The sequence below is a fragment of the Musca domestica genome, unplaced genomic scaffold, assembly GCF_030504385.1.
Source record: "Musca domestica strain aabys unplaced genomic scaffold, Musca_domestica.polishedcontigs.V.1.1 7, whole genome shotgun sequence".
NCBI classification, from domain to species: domain Eukaryota; kingdom Metazoa; phylum Arthropoda; class Insecta; order Diptera; family Muscidae; genus Musca; species Musca domestica.
Window position 1 is genome coordinate 26,408,264 of NW_026712383.1, and position 20,414 is coordinate 26,428,677.

The 20,414-nt window shown below is 34.7% G+C and overlaps 4 protein-coding genes across 7 annotated transcripts; 2 read left to right on the forward strand and 2 right to left on the reverse strand.

Moving 5' to 3' along the window:
* Positions 1 to 967, forward strand: LOC101895571 (protein-lysine N-methyltransferase CG9154). Its single transcript, XM_005189384.4, has 3 exons — positions 1 to 237; positions 365 to 524; positions 584 to 967. Exons 1-3 carry the CDS (start codon positions 94 to 96, stop codon positions 943 to 945), a joined length of 666 nt encoding a protein of 221 aa, XP_005189441.4. The 5' UTR covers positions 1 to 93; the 3' UTR covers positions 946 to 967.
* A 393-nt stretch (positions 968 to 1,360) lies between these two features.
* On the reverse strand, positions 1,361 to 2,266 carry LOC101895221 (prefoldin subunit 1). 2 transcript variants are annotated; one of them, XM_005189382.4, is made up of 4 exons: positions 2,160 to 2,266; positions 2,035 to 2,083; positions 1,786 to 1,928; positions 1,361 to 1,727 (listed from the first exon to the last, which is right to left on the reverse strand). In XM_005189382.4, exons 2-4 carry the CDS (start codon positions 2,062 to 2,064, stop codon positions 1,523 to 1,525), a joined length of 378 nt encoding a protein of 125 aa, XP_005189439.1. In that variant the 5' UTR covers positions 2,065 to 2,083; positions 2,160 to 2,266; the 3' UTR covers positions 1,361 to 1,522. The 2 variants fall into 2 exon arrangements, with proteins under 2 accessions (XP_005189439.1, XP_019894460.1); XM_020038901.2 differs by having other exon boundaries at positions 2,166 to 2,235.
* A 1,782-nt stretch (positions 2,267 to 4,048) lies between these two features.
* Positions 4,049 to 8,309, forward strand: LOC109613536 (uncharacterized protein K02A2.6). The gene has a single exon (XM_059129932.1). The coding sequence runs from the start codon at positions 4,235 to 4,237 to the stop codon at positions 8,180 to 8,182; it is 3,948 nt and encodes a 1,315-aa protein (XP_058985915.1). The 5' UTR covers positions 4,049 to 4,234; the 3' UTR covers positions 8,183 to 8,309.
* Positions 8,310 to 16,341: 8,032 nt separating this feature from the next.
* On the reverse strand, positions 16,342 to 20,414 carry LOC101895924 (sperm mitochondrial-associated cysteine-rich protein-like). Of its 3 annotated transcripts, none has more exons than XM_059129965.1 (4): positions 20,287 to 20,402; positions 20,104 to 20,196; positions 18,001 to 18,430; positions 16,342 to 16,374 (listed from the first exon to the last, which is right to left on the reverse strand). In XM_059129965.1, exons 2-4 carry the CDS (start codon positions 20,179 to 20,181, stop codon positions 16,364 to 16,366), a joined length of 519 nt encoding a protein of 172 aa, XP_058985948.1. In that variant the 5' UTR covers positions 20,182 to 20,196; positions 20,287 to 20,402; the 3' UTR covers positions 16,342 to 16,363. The 3 variants fall into 3 exon arrangements, with proteins under 3 accessions (XP_058985948.1, XP_058985947.1, XP_011294955.2); XM_011296653.3 differs by lacking the exon at positions 16,342 to 16,374 and adding an exon at positions 18,573 to 19,569 and having other exon boundaries at positions 18,309 to 18,430; positions 20,287 to 20,414; XM_059129964.1 differs by lacking the exons at positions 20,104 to 20,196; positions 20,287 to 20,402 and adding an exon at positions 18,789 to 18,983.

Here is a 20,414-nt window from a genome sequence, read left to right on the forward strand (position 1 = left end):
ATAACAATCAGACTTTTTTTGCGACAAAAAACGTGCGAGCTCAGCCACAGTCAACAAAAACATAAACATTGAATAGAAATTCTACTAAAAACAATGGAAGATGATGATATTTGTTTACCGGCCGATACAATGGCCATTCTTCAGCAGTTTCTAGCGGAAAAGGCCCAAAGGGAACAAGAAGAAATGCAGAAAGTCGAACAAAAAGCTGGAAAGGATGCCGAGTTTGAAGAAGACTGGGTGGGTAGAAATGCTTGGTGTGTCGGCAATTAAGATGTGATGGAATCCAGACCAAGGCTCCGATTTGATTAGCAAGCCTTTAGTCTCGATTTGAAAAGAGTATTTAATAGCTTTCTCTTATTTCCAGCAACTAAGCCAATTTTGGTATAGCGCCAAAACCAAACAGACATTGGGATCTGTGGTGTCACAATTGGTGCAGGCCAGCAATGAAAATTCAAAAGGATATAAAGTAGCTCTGCTATCATGCCCATCATTGTATGGTACCATTAAAGAGATACATGAAAATGGTAAAACCATCTAAAATTATGCATAACTCCCACTTAATTTAAATTTGTTATCTTTTTAGTAAACATATTTGAATACGACAAACGTTTTTCGGCCTATGGGGATGATTTTGTATTCTATGAATTTAATGAAGCCGACACAACGGACTACCTGAAATCCTTGTGGCAGAGTTATGACCTCATTATAGCCGATCCGCCTTTTCTTTCCGAAGAATGTATAACGAAAATATCGAAAATTATTAGAAATCTTCTTAAACCAAATGCCAAAATCATCTTTTGCTCGGGTGAAGTAGTCGAACAGTGGTTGCTGCCCTCACTGCCGGGTGTGAAAAAGTGCAATTTTCATCCAGAACATGAACGTAATTTAGGCAATGAATTTGTATCCTATGCCAATTTTAATTTGGACGATTTTATAAAAACGTAATAAACAAATTTTATTTATAAGATTTTTTTTTTTATAAAATATACTAGCCGTTTTGGATCTGAGTTTTGAGAATGAATTGTAATAAAGCCCTTACGAAGAAGATAAAGGAAGTTTTAAAGGTTTTGCCAGGAACGATGTTAAATTTCCTCTAGCAGGAGATAGTATTATTAGCAAGAAAGAATAGATCCCTTGCGGATCGTAGACCCACTCGCAAGTGACATATTGGCATACATCTCCGGTTTCTTTTAAAAATGCTGTCCGCCTTTGACATTTAAAAGATGCATGTTATTTCTGTTTTAAAATCATTGGGTTTGGCGCTTTGACTTCGACATAAATATGACCTGTAATTATACTGCAATATTAGATTCAATTCCCTCGCATTCCAAAATAACTCCAGTATAAATACATCTTTCACTTCTCTCTTATTGTTAGTAAATAATTTAATGGATACTTTTTGTGTGTGTATGTTTAACATTTATCTTGTTTGTTGTTCATTGTTTTGTTATTAAAGCTAAATGCAAAAAATTGTGTTTTTATTTCAAGACAATGCAAATGAGGGCTGATTATAATCGTATATCTATTTGGCTGCTTCGGCTTCTTTGCGTTGTTGTACCAATTCACGGAGGCCATCCTCTTGATCCTTTAATGATTTCAACAAGAATTCCTTCTTTTTGCTCAGCAAATCGATGGCTTTGTCGCATTTATCCTGTTTGGCTTTGAGATCACCGCGCATATCTGTGACATTGGTCAAGACAAACATGCGGCCCACCGACAAATATACTCTGCAAAGAACAACAAATTATTAAGTGTTTAGATCCATTAAGCATTTCCCTCACTTACCTTGTGTCATCGGTCAAATCACTGGTACCCTTCTCTGTCAGCTGGTATTTTTGTTTGCCGGTCTTGACCATATCACACTTCATATCGATCATGTTGATTTTTTTGGTCGTTTCGATTTTATTGATTTGCATTTCGGTGAATGCCTATAAAGGATGAACGAAAAGAAAAACCATAAATTTAATAGTTCCCCTCTGGCCCGTGACTCACATTTGCAGGCTAGGCCATTTCAAGGCTCTCCCGGCTACTTACTTTTTTCAATTCCATATCCATTTGCTCCATTTTGTTGTATTTGTGAGTTCTGTAATAGTTTCAGGGGAATTTGTATTAATTTTCATTATAAATTTAATAAATAATACAACATCTGCAAGATTTACCTTTACCTAAAGACCAAGACCAATGAGATTTTTTTTCTGTAATATGTCAAAAATTATTTGACAGCAGGGAGCATGTCCAAAAACAGTGTTGGTAAACGTGCTTTTGTATGGAAGGGAGCACGAAATGCAGCATTGACGTTAAGGGTGCACTAGGCGCGAAAATGGCAACAATGTATTATGTGGACGGATATGGATAAAATTTAATAATAATATTAAAGGAATTTAAGGCAATATTTCATGACATTTTTAGACACTAACCAGCTATAAACGTGAATTTTTGTCTAACAATAGTTGTGTTCCAGAACCTGCAAATTAGTACTAATTAGCACTAATTCTGCTACAACGCGTTCCCGTACTCCAAAAACTAGCAAAACTTGCAGCTCTCTCGAGAACAAAATGGCGCTGAGTGGTGCACATTTCTGCTTGTTTTAGCTACATGAATTTGGCCGAGCAGAAATGTGCATATTGTAAATTTGACATTTAATTGGCAGGGCTAACAAGGTTGAAAAATGTATTGATACATTTCAATAAAGAAAATGATCAACTTGAAAACTAAAGGAAAAACTAATATTTGTCGTGCAAAAAACAAAAAGAGAAAATATGGAGCAACTGATGTATTCACTTTTGGATGATTCCAGCAGTGAAGAGGACTGGCTGAATGAGGAATCAGATTATTAATTATTATTATAAATTATTAATTTTAACTTATCGTCTTCAATACTCATTTTTTAAATGTTGGCGCTCTTTTCAGTAAGGTTTCACCAGTCCGATTTAGGCTGTTTACTTTTGGAATTTTGAATTTTGACATTTTATCGCATTTCTGCTAATTTTCCGTTCCCTTACTTTTTGAGCAAACCTAAATGAGAATGACATTTCGAACTGTTCTCTCTTCTGCTAGTTTTACTACTAAAAAAGTACTGGAACACAACTAATATTCCAAAGACTGTAAAGGAACCACAAACGGTGCTTTTAAGCAGTCATTCTAAAGCACGAGAGAGTTACAGAAACAACATCAACAACAACAACATTAACACAAGCACCTACAAAGCCACCAAGGTTAAATCAAGCAAATAAATAATAAAAATTATTAAGAATTGCTAATAAGTCAATAACCGTATGAATTGCTACATATAAAATTAGTAAGAATTTTAAATAGTTCAACAGACCGAAAAAGAACTGTAAAATAAAGAATTGTTCAATAAAAGAATTGTTAAATAAGCATATATTTAAATTTCAAAGAATTGTAAACAGGCCACCAGCTATAGAATTACTAATAATTTTATAAATTGTCAAAATGCAGTTATTGCAATTTTCACTTTAAATAAGTTTATAATCGTAACTTTCATTTTAATTATTGTTTTCAATAAAGAGGAGTAATTTTTGAGCAACCAACGAATAAACTTGTGTTTTTTTAATACTCGGATTACTACAAGAATTAACTGGCGCAGTCGGGTAGTTCTGGTTCCTGCGCTACAAAAAAAAAAAAAATTAAATAAGTGTTGTGACGGTTTATCGCAAACGAAAAAAAAGCGCACGGAATTACATAGAAGACGAAGGATAATCGTCTGAAAAGAACAGAACAGAACCAGCATCCGTGACGGATCATCACGAGGAAAAGCAGAACCAACAAGAGAGGACATCTGTACGGACATCTGCCAAGGAAAACTACTTTAAGGACAACCGATTCCAGTCAACGTTACCAACAATAATGTCAATAAGAACTATAATTTTAATATTGTAAGTGAAAATTTCTATTATTACCAAATTTATTGTGGAAAAGTGCTAGAAACAAGCAATACTATTAAATATTTTACTAAAAGATAAAATAGAAACATATTTTAAAGATTCAAGATTCAGTTTAAAGACTAATTGTAGTATAGTGTAATACTAATACTAAATTTTGCAACATTGCATAAAAGTGAACGCCTGTCAAATTACATTTCACTTCCTTCTTCTTAATCTTGTCTTTTAAGTAAGCACAACATATTTCTGTAATGTAAAATACTTTAAGAATTAATCTAAATAAAACTTGAAATATATATGAACTAATCATATTAAGTGGCGACGAGAAGTAAATGACGGAAGAAGAGAGAGTATATGTGCCAGAAACAAAAAGGATGGCTACCAGATTTGGCGATTTGTGTTCCTTTAATGTTGCTGCTGGCAAATGGCAGGTATATGAGGAACAAATGCAATTTTTTTTTATGGCTAATGGGTTGGACGATGATAAAGCAAAAAAGGCCATATTTTTGTCATCATGCGGAACAGAAACATATGCTTTGCTCAAGTCTATTGCGACACCAGAAAACATCACGGATGCTTCTTTTACCTTCGACAAAGCAATAACTCTACTAAGGAAACATTTTTGTCCACACGCAAATATAATAATTCAGCGTTTTCAGTTTTATCGGAGAGACCAGCAAGAAGAAGAAGAAATTCCAGAGTATTTAGCGGCTCTTCGTAAATTATGTCAACATTGCGATTTCAAAGACTTAGATGAAATGCTAAGAGACAGATTGGTTTGTGGAATGAGAGACACGAATTTACAGAAAAGGTTGCTAGCTAACGAAAAGTTAACGTTGGAGGTAGCAGAAAATGAAGCAATTGCTAATGAAGAGGCACAAAAAAGTTTAACAACACTGAAGGGATCCACCAATGTACCAGTGGTAAACAGAATAGGTAACAGAAAGGTGAATAAACAAGATGAAATGAAAAGGTGTTTTAGATGTAATGGCAATCACTCAGCTGATACTTGCCGTTTTAAAAACGAACAGTGTTTTTTCTGTAAGAAACAGGGGCACATAGAGAGAGCGTGCATAACCAAAACAAAAAAGAAGAAAACACATCATTATCAAAAACATCACCGTTCGAGTGTGAATCAAGTTTCAGATCAAAAAGGGGGAAATAAAGAGTATGTTTTGACGGTCTCGAGTCAGAGCACATCTTCGTTTGTGAGAGAAATAAACATATACGATCGACCTGTAAAGATGGAAATTGATTCAGGTGCCAGTCATTCTATAATGAGCCAGAGGAGGTTTGTTGAACATTTTGGAAAGATGCGATTTGAAAAGAGCGATATCGATTTGCGAACGTGGGGAAACGACAAGAAACTGTCAATTGTTGGAAAAGTGTTGGTTCCAGTTAGCACGGCTAAATTTAATGGTAAATTGTGGTTACTAGTGGTATCAGGTGATGGCCCATCACTGATAGGAAGGAATTGGTTTCAAGATTTGGGAATACAAATTATGAGCAGTTGCAATAACATCGGTTCCAATGTTCCAGAGCATATTGGTGAATTTGAAAGTGTGTTTGATGAGAGTCTTGGGGACTACAAAGGAGAGAAGGTTAAACTCCACGTAAAGGAAGGAGGTAAGCCAAGGTTTTATAGATTCCGACCAGTACCATTTGCATTAAAACCTAAAATAGAAGTGGCTTTGCAACAAATGATGGACGACAAAATAATTCGACCAATAAAGTATAGCGAATGGGCAACACCCATCGTCCCTGTGGTGAAACCGGATGGCAGTATTAGGATATGTGGAGATTACAAGTGCACCGTCAATCAGATTTTGTGTAATGAAACATATCCACTCCCAACAAACACAGAAGTCTTTGCAACATTATCCAACTGTAAGTGGTTTTCAAGTTTAGATTTGGATAGAGCGTACACGCAAGTAAAAGTAGATGAGGAATCGGCGAAGATTCTCACTTTAAATACTCATAAGGGATTATTTGAAGTAACCAGATTACCTTTTGGAATTTCAACAGCTCCAAGCATATTTCAAAGAATGATGGAAAACATTGTGGGTGATGTTCCAGGTGTGGTGGTTTACTTGGACGATATTTTGATTGGAGGTTCGACGATGGAGGAAATGTGGTTACGAACGAAAGAGACACTGCGACGCATACAAAACGCAGGCCTCAAACTAAAGAAAACGAAATGTGTATTTGCTGTGCCAGAAATAACATTTTTAGGATTTATTATAAACCAGAACGGAGTCAAGCCAACGCTTGAGAAAATAAAAGCAGTGTCCGATGCACCGGAGCCTACCAATAAACAACAACTTCAAGCGTTTTTAGGATTGCTAAATTTTTATGATCGTTTTTTCCAGAACAAGGCAGATTTATTGGAACCATTATACAGGTTGCTAAAGAAAGATGTTTTGTTTAGATGGGGTAAGGAGCAGAGATCCAGTTTCAGTAGAGCAAAGGAGATTTTAAAATCTGAACAAGTACTAGTGCACTATTCACCAGAATTACCTTTGATATTGTCCGGAGACGCATCGCCATATGGAGTCGGGGCCGTTCTCGCTCATGTGATGCCAGATGGAAGAGAGGCACCAATAGCATTTGGTTCAAGAACGCTGCAACCAGCAGAGAAGAATTATTCGCAGCTTGACAAAGAGGCACTCTCTATTATTTTTGGAATAAAGAAATTTCATCAGTATTTGTGTGGCCGGAAATTTACGATTTATACGGATCATAAACCATTGCTGGGACTCTTGAATCCTTCTAAACCAATTCCACAGCATATTTCGCCCAGATTATTACGATGGTCGTTAATGATGGGAGCATACAAATACGAAATTGAGTATAGAGAAGGAATGAATAATCAAAACGCAGATGCTCTTAGTAGATTGCCGCTGGTGAGTGATACAAGTGTTCCGCCAGATTATAACGTTTTATATTGTATAGAGGGCGAAGAACAATTTTTAGTAACAGCGAAGGAGATATCAAATGCAACCAGGACTGATCCAATATTGTCAAAAGTAATTTGGCATATTCAAAGAAAGTACAAAAAATTATTGGCAGATTCAGATGACTTAAAACCGTATGCTGCAAGAGTGAATGAACTTTCTGTAGATGGTCAATGCTTATTGTGGGGATGTCGAGTAATTATTCCACACAAACTTCGAGGCAGAATATTAGCAATGCTCCATGAAATACATCAAGGAATAACAGCAATGAAAGCAATAGCTCGCAGCTATTTTTGGTGGCCGGGATTAGATAAAGATATTGAAATATTAGCAAAAGGATGTGAAAAATGTTGTCAACAAAGTAGAAGCCCACCAGTTGCAGAACCGAAAAGTTGGCCTGAAACACAGAGGCCTTGGTCCAGATTACATCTAGATTACGCAGGTCCATTTTTGGGGACGAACTTTTTGATTGTAGTAGATTCTCACTCAAAATGGGTGGAAGTAAAAATGACAAAATCTATTACGTCAAATAAAACAATTGAACTTTTGCGAGAGATATTTTCTACTCATGGTATACCTGACACAGTGGTGACAGATAATGGCAGAAATTTTATTTCGGAGGAATTTGAAGGATATTTGAAGGGGAATGGGATTTACCATGTACGGACAGCACCCTACCACCCTTCATCGAACGGACAAGCGGAAAGATTTGTCCAGACCGTTAAAAATTTTTTGAGGAAAGTGAAGACAAATAATTTGCATAAAGAGCTATCCAACATACTTTTACGACTTCGCACAACACCAAATAGCAGCAGCAATATTACTCCGTCCGAGATGCTAATGGGGAGAAAGATAAAAACATTGATGGATCACATACATCCAGCCAGTTCAAAATCAATAAAGGGAAATACACCAGAAAAGCCGGTGAGGAAGCTTGGAACAGGTGAGAAGGTTTGGTATAGGAATTATGGCATTGGAGAAAAATGGTTACCAGGAACAGTTCAGTCAACCGGATCACGAAATTATGAAATTCTAGATGGAGATAACATACAATCACGACATATAGACCAACTACGCACACGTTTACCCGATACATCTGCATCTCCAGCCTTAAATGAAACCAGCAGTCAGCAAGTAGGAACAACTGTCGAGCCAGACCAAAATATAGTTCCTGATTGTTTGCCATCAGAGGACACATCCGCAATAGTAAGCGATACGGCGACAACAAGTCAAGAAACAGTGTCTACATCAATCCGCAGTCGTCCAGCACGTCAAAGGAAAGCTCCTCTGAGATATGGTGACTACCTGATGGGGGAAGAACTGTAGTATAGTGTAATACTAATACTAAATTTTGCAACATTGCATAAAAGTGAACGCCTGTCAAATTACATTTCACTTCCTTCTTCTTAATCTTGTCTTTTAAGTAAGCACAACATATTTCTGTAATGTAAAATACTTTAAGAATTAATCTAAATAAAACTTGAAATATATATGAACTAATCATATTACTAATAAAAGTAAAAGTGAAAACTTATATTGTGAACAAATATAAAACAATTTAACCGTGTTTTTCAAAGAAAAGAAAAAATAGATAATATTTTAAATAATTTACCTATTAAATATTATTTAAGTGAATATATTTAAATATAAACATATATATTTCGATATTATAAAATAATTTTGCTTTCTAAAGAAAATAATTGATTGAATTAAAGAGAAAAAATAAGCATATGCGTAAATTTCGTCCTTATACTATCCCAAGAACCCTTATTCCTATCCCAGAATCTGAAACCGATATGAGTATCAGTCAAAATAATCAAAGTGGTGTAATGAATTCTACGAACAGTTCACCCTCGACAGAAAGAAATATACTGGATTCCTTAAGAATCCCAGATGCTGTCAAGGATCTTCCAAAATTTGATGGAAATCCGAGATTGCTATACGATTTCATAAGCAATGTGGAGGAAATACTTACAGTATTAACACCCATTGATGGCACCCCTCTTGGCAAGATGATTTTAAGGTCTATACGTAACAAAATTGAAGGAGAAGCAAATGAGATTTTGAATATGTATAGCACAGACTTGAGCTGGCAGAGCATTAAAAATAATCTCATATTACATTACTCTGATAAACGAAATGAAACTTCATTGATTCGAGACTTACACCTACTAAAACAAAATAATAAGACACTTGAGGAATTTTATAGTTCAGTTGTAGAGATCCAAGCTTCAATTAACAATAATCTGATGATACACGAGGTAGATGCCAACATAATAAAAGCTAAACGAGATTTATTTGATAAAATGTGCCTTAACACATTTTTATCTGGACTTAGAGAACCATTAGGCTCTTCCATTAGGGCTATGAAGCCAGATACTTTACCGATAGCTTTTTCATACTGTATTACCGAACAAAACATGTTTTATATAAGACAAGAAAACAGGAACATTTTGAAAAGGCAAGAAACTTATAGACAGTACAATTCACAACATTCTTACCCTAACATTAAAAAACCATTCACTCCAAATCATTATAGACAACAAAACGCGATTTATAGTCCACCTATGCATTTCAATAGACCACAATTACCAATGAATCAACCATTTAATAGACCCCAATTAAATTTACCAACACCAATTAATAGACCTCAGTTAGCACAGAATTTTTTACCAACACCTATGCAAACACAATACCCTACAGCCACAAACAATCAAAACCAATTTAGCAATTTTAGACAACAACGCTTAGACAGTAACACAAATTTTCCACCACCAGAACCCATGGACACTAGTTCAGGCTATACTCATCTAAGGAATAATAGTGGACAAACACGTAGATTTCCAAGAGAAGTACATCATATTGACCATAACTATAGGAACTTTAATACCTATTCAGATCCTGTAAACTATAACATTCCTAATTATTTACCTGAGTTGGACAATTACAACGAGATAGAGGATGTACAAAATTTTCAATTAGATGCCTCCAAAACCCAACAGGATACCTAGACATAAACAAACATGGCACTAACCTGCCTTACATAAACATTTCATCTCCATTTGGGCGTCCACTCCGTTTTCTTATAGACACAGGCGCATCAGCATCCTTTATAAACCCAGAATATACAGGAAAATTAAACATAGAAAACTGTGCACCAATAATCATAACCACTGTGTTAAACAAACACCAATTGAATACAAAAGTTAACATCCCTATGTTCATAGAATTCCGAGAATGTGGAATCCTGGAATTCTTTGTCTTTAAATTTCATAACTATTTCGATGGTCTCATTGGACTCGATATACTTACTAATTTAGGTGCAAAAATAGACCTCGAGAAAAAGCAATTAATTACAAACAATTGCTGCATCCCTTTGTCTTTTAAACCAAACTTAACTTCCGGTAAATTTCTTATATCACCAAAAACTAAAGCAATTATGAAAATTCCTGTAGATTTAGAAAGTGGCGATTTCCTAATCCCCACAATATCAATTAACCCAGAAGTAACCATTTCATCTGGTATGTACAAGGCTGAAAACTGGTACAGCTTCGTTGAAATAAATAATAAGTCAAACTCGGACAAAATAATTTTAATCGAAAACCCAATTAAAGTAAATCCAATAAAAAATTCATATTATAGGGAAATTAATAATATAAGCTTCGAACATATTCCTGAATTTCAAAGCCCTAAGTTACTGGACAATCTTAGAATTGATCATTTGAATATGGAAGAACAAAAGGTTATCACAAAACTATGTAAAGAATTTGAAGATATTTTTCTTCAAGATAATCAGTCCCTTACCTTCACCAATAAAATCAAACACAACATTGTCACAAGAGACGACATTCCTATTTACACAAAATCATATAGATACCCCCATATCCACAAAGAAGAAGTAAAAAAACAAATTTCAGACATGTTAAATCAGGGTATCATACGGGAAAGCTACTCACCATGGAGTGCACCTGTTTGGATAGTCCCAAAAAAAGCAGATGCTAGTGGGAAAAAAAAGTGGCGTTTAGTTATTGATTACAGGAAACTAAACGATAAAACAATATCAGATAGATACCCAATACCAAACATAAATGAAATACTGGACAAACTTGGCAAGTGCATGTATTTTACCACATTGGACTTGGCTAGCGGATTCCATCAAATAGAAATGAATCCAAAAGATATTCCCAAGACAGCATTTACAGTAGAAAATGGGCACTACGAATTTGTGAGAATGCCCTTCGGCTTAAAAAATGCACCATCAACATTTCAACGGGTGATGGATTGCGTTCTTAAAGATTTGATAGGAACAGTGTGTCTTGTCTATTTAGACGACATCATTGTCTATTCAACCTCACTCCAAGAACATTCGGAAAATTTAAGAAAAGTTTTTGAAGCCCTTAGAGAAGCTAATCTTAAGATTCAATTAGATAAGTCTGAATTCTTACATAAGGAATGCGCATTTTTGGGCCATTTAGTGACCACAGAAGGAGTAAAACCAAATCCTGACAAAATAAAGGCGATCCAAAACTTTCCTATACCCACAAATCAAAAAGAAATAAAATCGTTTTTAGGTCTACTAGGTTATTACCGTAAATTTATTAAAGACTTTGCCAAAATAACAAAGCCATTTACAGCTTGTCTGAAGAAAAATAAAACTGTTATAGTCGACGATAACTATAAAAAAACGTTTGAAATTTGTAAACAACTCTTGGTAAATGACCCTATCTTACAATATCCAGATTTTTCTAAGCCTTTCAATCTTACGACAGACGCAAGTAATTTTGCGCTAGGAGCCATTCTTTCGCAAGGACCTATAGGGAACGACAAACCGATTTGTTACGCAAGTCGCACACTCACGACATCGGAAATCAATTACTCAACAATAGAAAAAGAGCTCTTAGCCATAGTTTGGGCTACAAAATATTTTCGACCATACCTATTTGGTCACCAGTTCAGAATCATAACAGATCATAAACCACTCACATGGATTATGAGCCTGAAAGAGCCAAACTCTAAATTAATAAGATGGCGATTGAAACTAGAAGAATTCGATTATGAAATTATATACAAAAAAGGCAAACTAAACACAAACGCCGATGCCCTTAGTCGCATAAAGACTGACACATCAGTCAATCTAAACATAAATGCATTTGATACAACGTCAAATCAAGCCACTTCTGGTAGTACTATTCACTCTGCAGAGGAAAACTGCGATGATGGTATTCCGATTTCGGAAAAACCAATAAATGATTTTAATTTACAAACATTATTTAAGACAGGAAACTCTAATTCTCACATAAAACAAGAAGTAGTTTTTAAAAACAAATATAGAAAAACATTTACATACCCCAATTATACAGAGGAAATTATAACACAAATTTTTAAAAATCATCTAGCGCCCAATAAAACCACGGCAATTTTTACAGATAATGAAACTTTTCGCATTATTCAAAATGTATATTCCAAACATTTTGCACAAAGCAAAATTTTTCGTTTAGTTAGGTGTACTGAAATAGTAAAGGACATAAAAGAAAACGATAATCAGGATAAAATCATTCAAGACTATCACGAAAACAATAATCACAGAGGCATACAAGAAACCTATGACCACCTAAAACGCGAATATTACTTTCCATACATGAAATCAAAGATAGCTCAAACAATAAATAATTGTACTTCATGCCAAAGACTAAAATATGATAGACATCCTCCGAAGAATAAGTTTGAAAAACCTCCCACACCTGTAAAACCATTAGATATAATACATATAGACATTTACACGATTAACAGCAAAAATATTTTAACCATTATAGACAAATTTTCCAAATTCGCCGCAGCATATACTCTAACAGCGAGAAACAGCCTTTGCGTTATTAAATCTTTAAAACATTTTCTTAGCCTGCATGGCATACCTAACAAAATAGTTTGTGACCAAGGAACCGAATTCACATCAAACATATTTAAAGACTTTTGTCAGCAATACCAAATTGACCTACACTTTACATCTTTTCAACAATCTTCTAGCAATTCCCCCGTAGAAAGACTCCATTCAACATTAACTGAAACTTACAGATTAATAGTCGAGAAAATTAAAGAAAAAAAGTTAGAAATGGATCATGACGACATCCTAACAGAAGTTCTTATAACCTATAATAACGCAATACATTCTTCTACTAAAATTACACCTTTCGAACTTTTCTATGGAAGAACCTATAAAATTAACCGTCAAATTACATTTAACAATGAACACGAATATCTTTCTAAAATTAATCAATTTCGAACACAACTCTACGAATCTATTAAGGAAAAATTGGAAACCGACACGGACAAACGCATAGAAAAACTTAATGCAGACAGACAAGATCCACTAAATTATGATGTAGATAACTATATATACAGGAAGGAATGTAGGAGAAACAAATTAACACCGAGATTTTCTAGGCACAAAGTGAAACAAAACAACAAAGCAACATTACTTACTACACAAAACACGAAACTTCACAAATCAAAAATAAGAAAAAAACAATTTTCATAATCTTTTATTTCAGATTAATACCCATGATACACACACAAACACTGGAGATACACAATTTAAAAGACACCCAGGGATTATTACAAATAAAACTGGGAACTGCTAAAACAATAATTGACTATATCAACCTTATACATATAATGAAATTAGATTCTTATAAGGATAATGTCATGAAAATTGAGGAATCTGTCAAACAATTTACTCCCACATATTACAACAGAGATTCCTTAAAGGTAACAAAATTTAAACTTAAAGACCTTAAGGATAAATTGAATTCAATAACTCCTAAATACCGCAGGAAAAGAGGATTATTTAATGGTATAGGTTCAGCAGTTAAATTTATCACAGGTAATATGGACGATAATGATGCTCTCCGTATTAACCAGGCTATATTTAATCTAACAAATAAATTACAAACTGAAACCAGTAAACAGAATATACTTAGTACTAGAATCATTGAAAGAATAGAAAATATCACAGACCACATAAATAAAGAACAAGATATAATAGTAGAGTCAATAAAGAATTCTCAAAATAGCATAAACTCCAACTCAAGACTTATAAATGATATGCAGTATTTAAATCAGATTAATTTCCACATTGATTTACTGACAAATCATATTAAAGATGTTTCTGAAGCGATGACATTGTCTAGCCTCGGAATTATACCCAAGATGATATTAAATACGCAAGAGTTAGAAGAAATAGGGAACAATTTAGAGAATCAGTCAATTAAAATTGATACAACAGAACATTTATATGAACTCTTATAATTACAGGCATTTTACAATGATACCAATATCGTTTTTAACATTCAAATTCCCCACATCCCATTAACCAATTACACAATTTCCCATACAATTCCTATACCAATTAATAAAACAAAAGAAATAGTTATAAAACCTTACACAATTTATAATAATAATAAAATTCAATATTTCGAAAATTTATGTAAGAAAATCGAAAACATATATTATTGTAAAGAAAGTTCACTACAAGAAACTATGGAAAATTCTTCATGCTTTGGAAAAATCATAAGTAATTTAGAAGCTAATTGTAATCTCAATAATATAGGCCAAATTACAGAAATATCACAACCTGAACAAGGACTTGTGTTAATAAAAAATTTACCGACCACAGAAATGAAAACATCATGTAACTCCGAAAAACATAATATTGAAGGCAACTTATTAATAAATTTTAAAAACTGTAATGTTATTATTAACGGAATTATCTACGAAGATAACCCAAACATATATTGGGACGATTTTATTGTAAAACTACCCACAGAAATAAACATAAAACCTTTGTCTACAATAGAAACTTTAAATATACCTAAACTCAAAGAGTACCATCTAGAAAATAAGTTAGCCATCGAAGAGTTATCAAACAATACAGAACTTCACAGACACATAAATTATGGAACTTTAATGTTAATAATTGGAATTGTAATTTTCACCTATATAATGAAACAGAAGACAAAATTAGTGGTAAATGAACTTCCCGCCAATACTGTTGTCGCTTCTGACCATCAATTCTTTTGGCCATCGCTCCATACTAAGGGGGGAGGAGTTACAGAAACAACATCAACAACAACAACATTAACACAAGCACCTACAAAGCCACCAAGGTTAAATCAAGCAAATAAATAATAAAAATTATTAAGAATTGCTAATAAGTCAATAACCGTATGAATTGCTACATATAAAATTAGTAAGAATTTTAAATAGTTCAACAGACCGAAAAAGAACTGTAAAATAAAGAATTGTTCAATAAAAGAATTGTTAAATAAGCATATATTTAAATTTCAAAGAATTGTAAACAGGCCACCAGCTATAGAATTACTAATAATTTTATAAATTGTCAAAATGCAGTTATTGCAATTTTCACTTTAAATAAGTTTATAATCGTAACTTTCATTTTAATTATTGTTTTCAATAAAGAGGAGTAATTTTTGAGCAACCAACGAATAAACTTGTGTTTTTTTAATACTCGGATTACTACAAGAATTAACTAGAGCAGCATTTATATTAAGGGTGCTGTAGGCGCGAAATTGACCACAATGTTTTATGTGGAAGGATATAACAAATAACGGCAATATTTAAGGATATTTTTAAGACACTCAAAGGATTATAAATGTGGAATTTTAAGGTCAGTAAAGGAACCATAAACGGAGCTTTTATGCAGTTATTCTAAAGCACGAGAGCAGCATTGATATTAAGGGTGCAGTAGGCGCGAAACTGACCACAATGTTTTATGTGGAAGGATATGAAAAATATTTGCAATATTTAAGGATATTTTTAGACACTTATACGTTCTATAAACGTGGAATTTTAAGGACTGTAAAGGAACAAACCCTGCAGGACTATGAACGTGAACTTGGAAATCAAACTTTCAAAGACTATTAACGAGCAATTCTTAAACAAATTTTCAAAGATTTAAAAATTACTATAAACGTGTACTTTTTAAACTAATTTCCGAAGACTCCAACTCCAACTTAGATTTTTCTAATAAGTGTTTGCAGATTCTTAAATGGGCTTATATGTGTTTTAATAAATCAAAGCGTTTTAATAATCCAAGCTCTAATCCAGATCATAATAATTATATTTTTGTGAATTTTCAAACAATTCCTTTATATGGCTTTGACATATTAAACTTCTCCCATTCTCAGTACATTTTCCATGAACTTCCATTGTAGAAGCATAGATAAAAATTTCCAAAATTTAATAAAGTATATAAGAATAATTATGTGTTTTATTAAAAAAGAAAAAAAATAAAAAAATATATATATTTTAAATAAAAAAGTTACACATTTATCTAACTTGAAAATTTCATCGTGTTATTTTTCTCTTTTTTCCCAAAATCTTTTTTCTACTTTGCATAAAAATGTGAAAATCGGAATATTTGGCTTGTCTTTAAATTGTGAGTCCTACTGGATTGTGGTTTTAATTGGAGGTTACGGTCAAGGCATTTGCTTAAAATCCACCTGCAATAAAGAAAAACAAGGAAGACGTTATTAGCATTAAATGTAGTAAGGTCTCTTACCAAATAAGTATTTTATTAAAAAAATTGCACTGGAATAGATATAGCTTTGATAATAAGTTTATTGAAAAGTGTGCCTTTTTATCTTAGTTTTTCCATTTGTCATTAAAGCCAAAAATCTTAACAGCATGGTTTTGGTGGTGTATCATAGCAATGAGCCTTGCAAGCACACTTCCATTTACATGGCTCAAAATCTCCTTTTAAATAACGTTGCGGACAAGTGGATGGGGGACCTTTTAGTATGGTTAAAACAAACAAAAAAAGGACAAAATTAAAGGGATTTTAGGATAAGAAAGGCAAAAGTAATAAGTCTGAAACCTTTATATCCCTGTTATTTAGTCCATAATATAATATCTATTTTTTTGCATTTAATAATTCCATAATCGAGTCTCATAATTCCTCCTTTAAATCTTTATCAAAAATCAGGGAATTTCGCATAAAATTTTAAAGGTTGCTACAAATATGGGGGAATCTTTCCATATCTTTGGAGTATTTTTGAATTCTCTGAATTCTCAGGCGGATAGAATCATTCTCAGTATGACTTCTATAATGGAAGAGCTCTCTTGGCTCGTTATATGGACAGAAAAATAGCTAATCTTTTGTGGATAACAAAAACTTTTAGGAGGCTCTATCATATAAAAATTGCCTAAAGATAGATCCACTAATATAATGTATTTTCAAGAAGACTCATCTGACCACCAATATTTTTGCAAGGGACTATGAGGTGTAAATTTTTTATATAATTATTTTTTCCAGGTTCAATCAAGCGTGGAAGTTGCATCAAATATTCTTTCCAACGATCATCAGGGTTGGATTTTGAAAAAAATATTGTTTCCAATGACCTTCAGGCATTGATTTTGAATGAAATATTCTTTTCAACGATCTTCGAGTCTATATTTTAAATAAAATATTATTTCCAACGACCTTCAGACGTGGATTTTAAATGCAACATTTTGAATTTGAATAAAATATTGTTTCCATGGACCTTCAGGTATGGATTTTGAATAAAATATTCCTTCCAATGACCATCAGGCGCGGATTTTAAATAAAATGTTTTTTCCAACAAACTTCAGACCTGGAATTTCAATAAAATACTCTTTCCAACGACCTTCAGGAATGAATTTTAAATAAAGTATTATTTCCAATGACATTCAGTCGTGGATTTAGAATAATACATTATTTTTAACGATTTTTAGGAGTAGATTTTGAACAAAATATTCTTTTCAAGTATCATCATGCCTGAATTTTTAATAAAATATTGTTTCCAAGGGACTTCAGGTATGGATTTTGAATAAAATATTCTTTTCAAGGAACTATACGCGCGAATTTTGAATAAAATATTCTTTTCAAGGAACTACACGCGTTAATTTTGAATAGAATATTCTTTTCAATTTGGACGTGGATTTTGAATTAAATATTCTTTCTAAGGACCCCCATGAACGGATTTTTCCAATTACCTTTAGGCGTGGATTTTGATAAATATATTATTTTCACCAAAGTTTTGAAAACAAATTTTAAATTTAAAATTGTTCCCTCACGGATAACTTAAATATTTTTCACCCCAACTTACATGGATAACATGGCGGTGTATTGCAGACATTCCATATTCTCGGATCAGGTATACCAGCTTCCGGTAGGGGTGGACAGCAGTTGGGTGATGGTGAGCAAGGAACTGGTGATGGAGCTCCACCCATGGGATTTGAGGGTCCACAACAAGGATCACACGGACCACATGGTGGAGGACATGATGCAGACATTGGTTGTTGGGAACATGCATTGCCACCACCACCCACACGACGTTTCTTAACACCCATTGTCATATTGGCAAAACGTAAAGGAAATGCTGAGGGACAACAATTCGGTGTCGGTAGACACATGCAAGCCGAACGACCCTGACACTGGGAACGAGGACATTTATCTTGGAGGCCATTTCGTTTAATACAATCGCAGGTGGTGTACATAATGCCGGAGCGTAGTTCATGGCTGCGACAAGATTTAGGCTGCAAAGAAAGGAAAACATGGAAGAATAATTAGTATTTTCTGTTTTCCCAGGAGTTAAGGATGTATATTTTCAAGGTGGAGTCTCATTTAGGACCCACCTTGTGCACATACGTCAAAGTGAATCCGTGCAATAAGACTCACCTTGAGAATATACCATGAAAATTGTAAGAGGTTAACACGAAGGTCCACATGGATTGCAAGGACCCATACAGGGACCACAAGGTTCACAAGGCACTTGAGGTCCAGAAGGGCCACAAGGTCCACACTGAGTATTCCAGGGTGTTGGCGAACAGGGATAACAAGGACCACATTCAGGTGCTTCATAGGGACAACCAGGTATACAAGGTCCACACGTACCGTAAGGGCCACAGGGGCCGCAGGGTCCACAAGGTCCACAGGGTCCGCAAGGGCCACAAGGTCCACAGGGTCCGCAAGGGCCACAAGGTCCACATGGAGTAGGAACATAAGGTCCAGATGGCATGGTCATGCCACAAGGCCCACAGTTAGGTGGCAAACATGGTCCGCAAGGCCCATATGGTCCGCAAGGCCCACAAGGTCCACACGGTCCGCAAGGTCCACAAGGCCCACACGGCTCACACAGGGGATATTGACTGGTGGAAAAACATGGCAAGGGACCACATGGCCCACAGGGTGATGATGGTCCCATTGGACATGGTGGACAAGCTGCACTGGGCTTATAGTTAATTGGACCCGTGGGATAACAGCAAAATTCTCTGGGCGGTGGAACATCTAGCGTTTGCGGCTTGGGCTGACACAATATCGATTGGCAGACTTCACGCGGTTCACAAATACGCTTGGGATAGCACACCACATAAGGGTCGGGGACCATCGACGGATAGTAGATGACTCTTGGCTCACGGACCATTTGTGATACCCATGTCAATTTTGGCACTTTAATGACACGTGTTGTGTCCACCACTTTGGGTATGGTGATTTGTCGACATCGATTCACCACCATGGGTTCGGGAACAACTTTTTCCGTGAAGACTACTCGCTTTTTGCAAATCAAGCGAGGTGGCTGCTGGACGGTAATGCATTTGGGTACTGGTGGCGGTATCCGTGGCGCACATTGTGGTATGGCATCCAATTGAGCTCCCGTGTAACATTTTGGAGAGCACTGCAGTGAGGAGGAAAAGATTGAAGCGGTAAATTATTGGATTTAAGCAGCAGATGATGGGATTCAAGCGGCAAGTGAGGTATTCAAGCATCAGATGATGGGATTCAAGCAGCAGATGATGGGATTCAAGCGGTAAATGATGGGATTCAAGCAGCAAATGATGGGATTCAAGCAGCAAATTATGGGATTCCAACAGCAAATGATGGATTCCAGCAGCAAATTGAGAAGTTTAGCAGCAGAAGATGGATTCAAGCAGCAGAAGACATGTTTTCAAGCAGCACGGAAAGCAGTATCATTCGTTAAACGGCCGATATCGGGTAGCATGTCATAAATTGGTAGTTGGAGAAAGAGTTCGGCCAGCCAATTTGCAATTCGGAATATAAATTGAAAAGGTGAAATAGATGGCTATTGCATTTGCTTTCTCTTAGATAACCGACTCTTATTAGCTAGGGATCGGTTCCACAATACCGAAAGAGGGGGGGGCTCAATATTGTGGAATCGATCCGAAAATATTTTTATGTAATGGAATCTTACCTCAAAAGGAGCACAGCAAGGATCACATGGGCTACAGGGTCCGCATGGTCCACATGGAGGGCAGCAAGGATCGCACATTTTCAATTTGTTTTTCTGAAAAAGGGAAATAAAAATATTAATGTTATTTTAAATAAATAATTAAATAAATTATTTTAAAATCTTTTTTAAAGATCTGAAACTTACATCTTTTTAAACTTTTTTTGTAAGAAAAAGGATTGAAGGATTTTCTATGAATTTATCTTTTTTTTAATAATTTTTTAACTTAAAATTTTGGAAGCAGCTTGCTGTTGGCAAGTTTTGAAATGAATTGA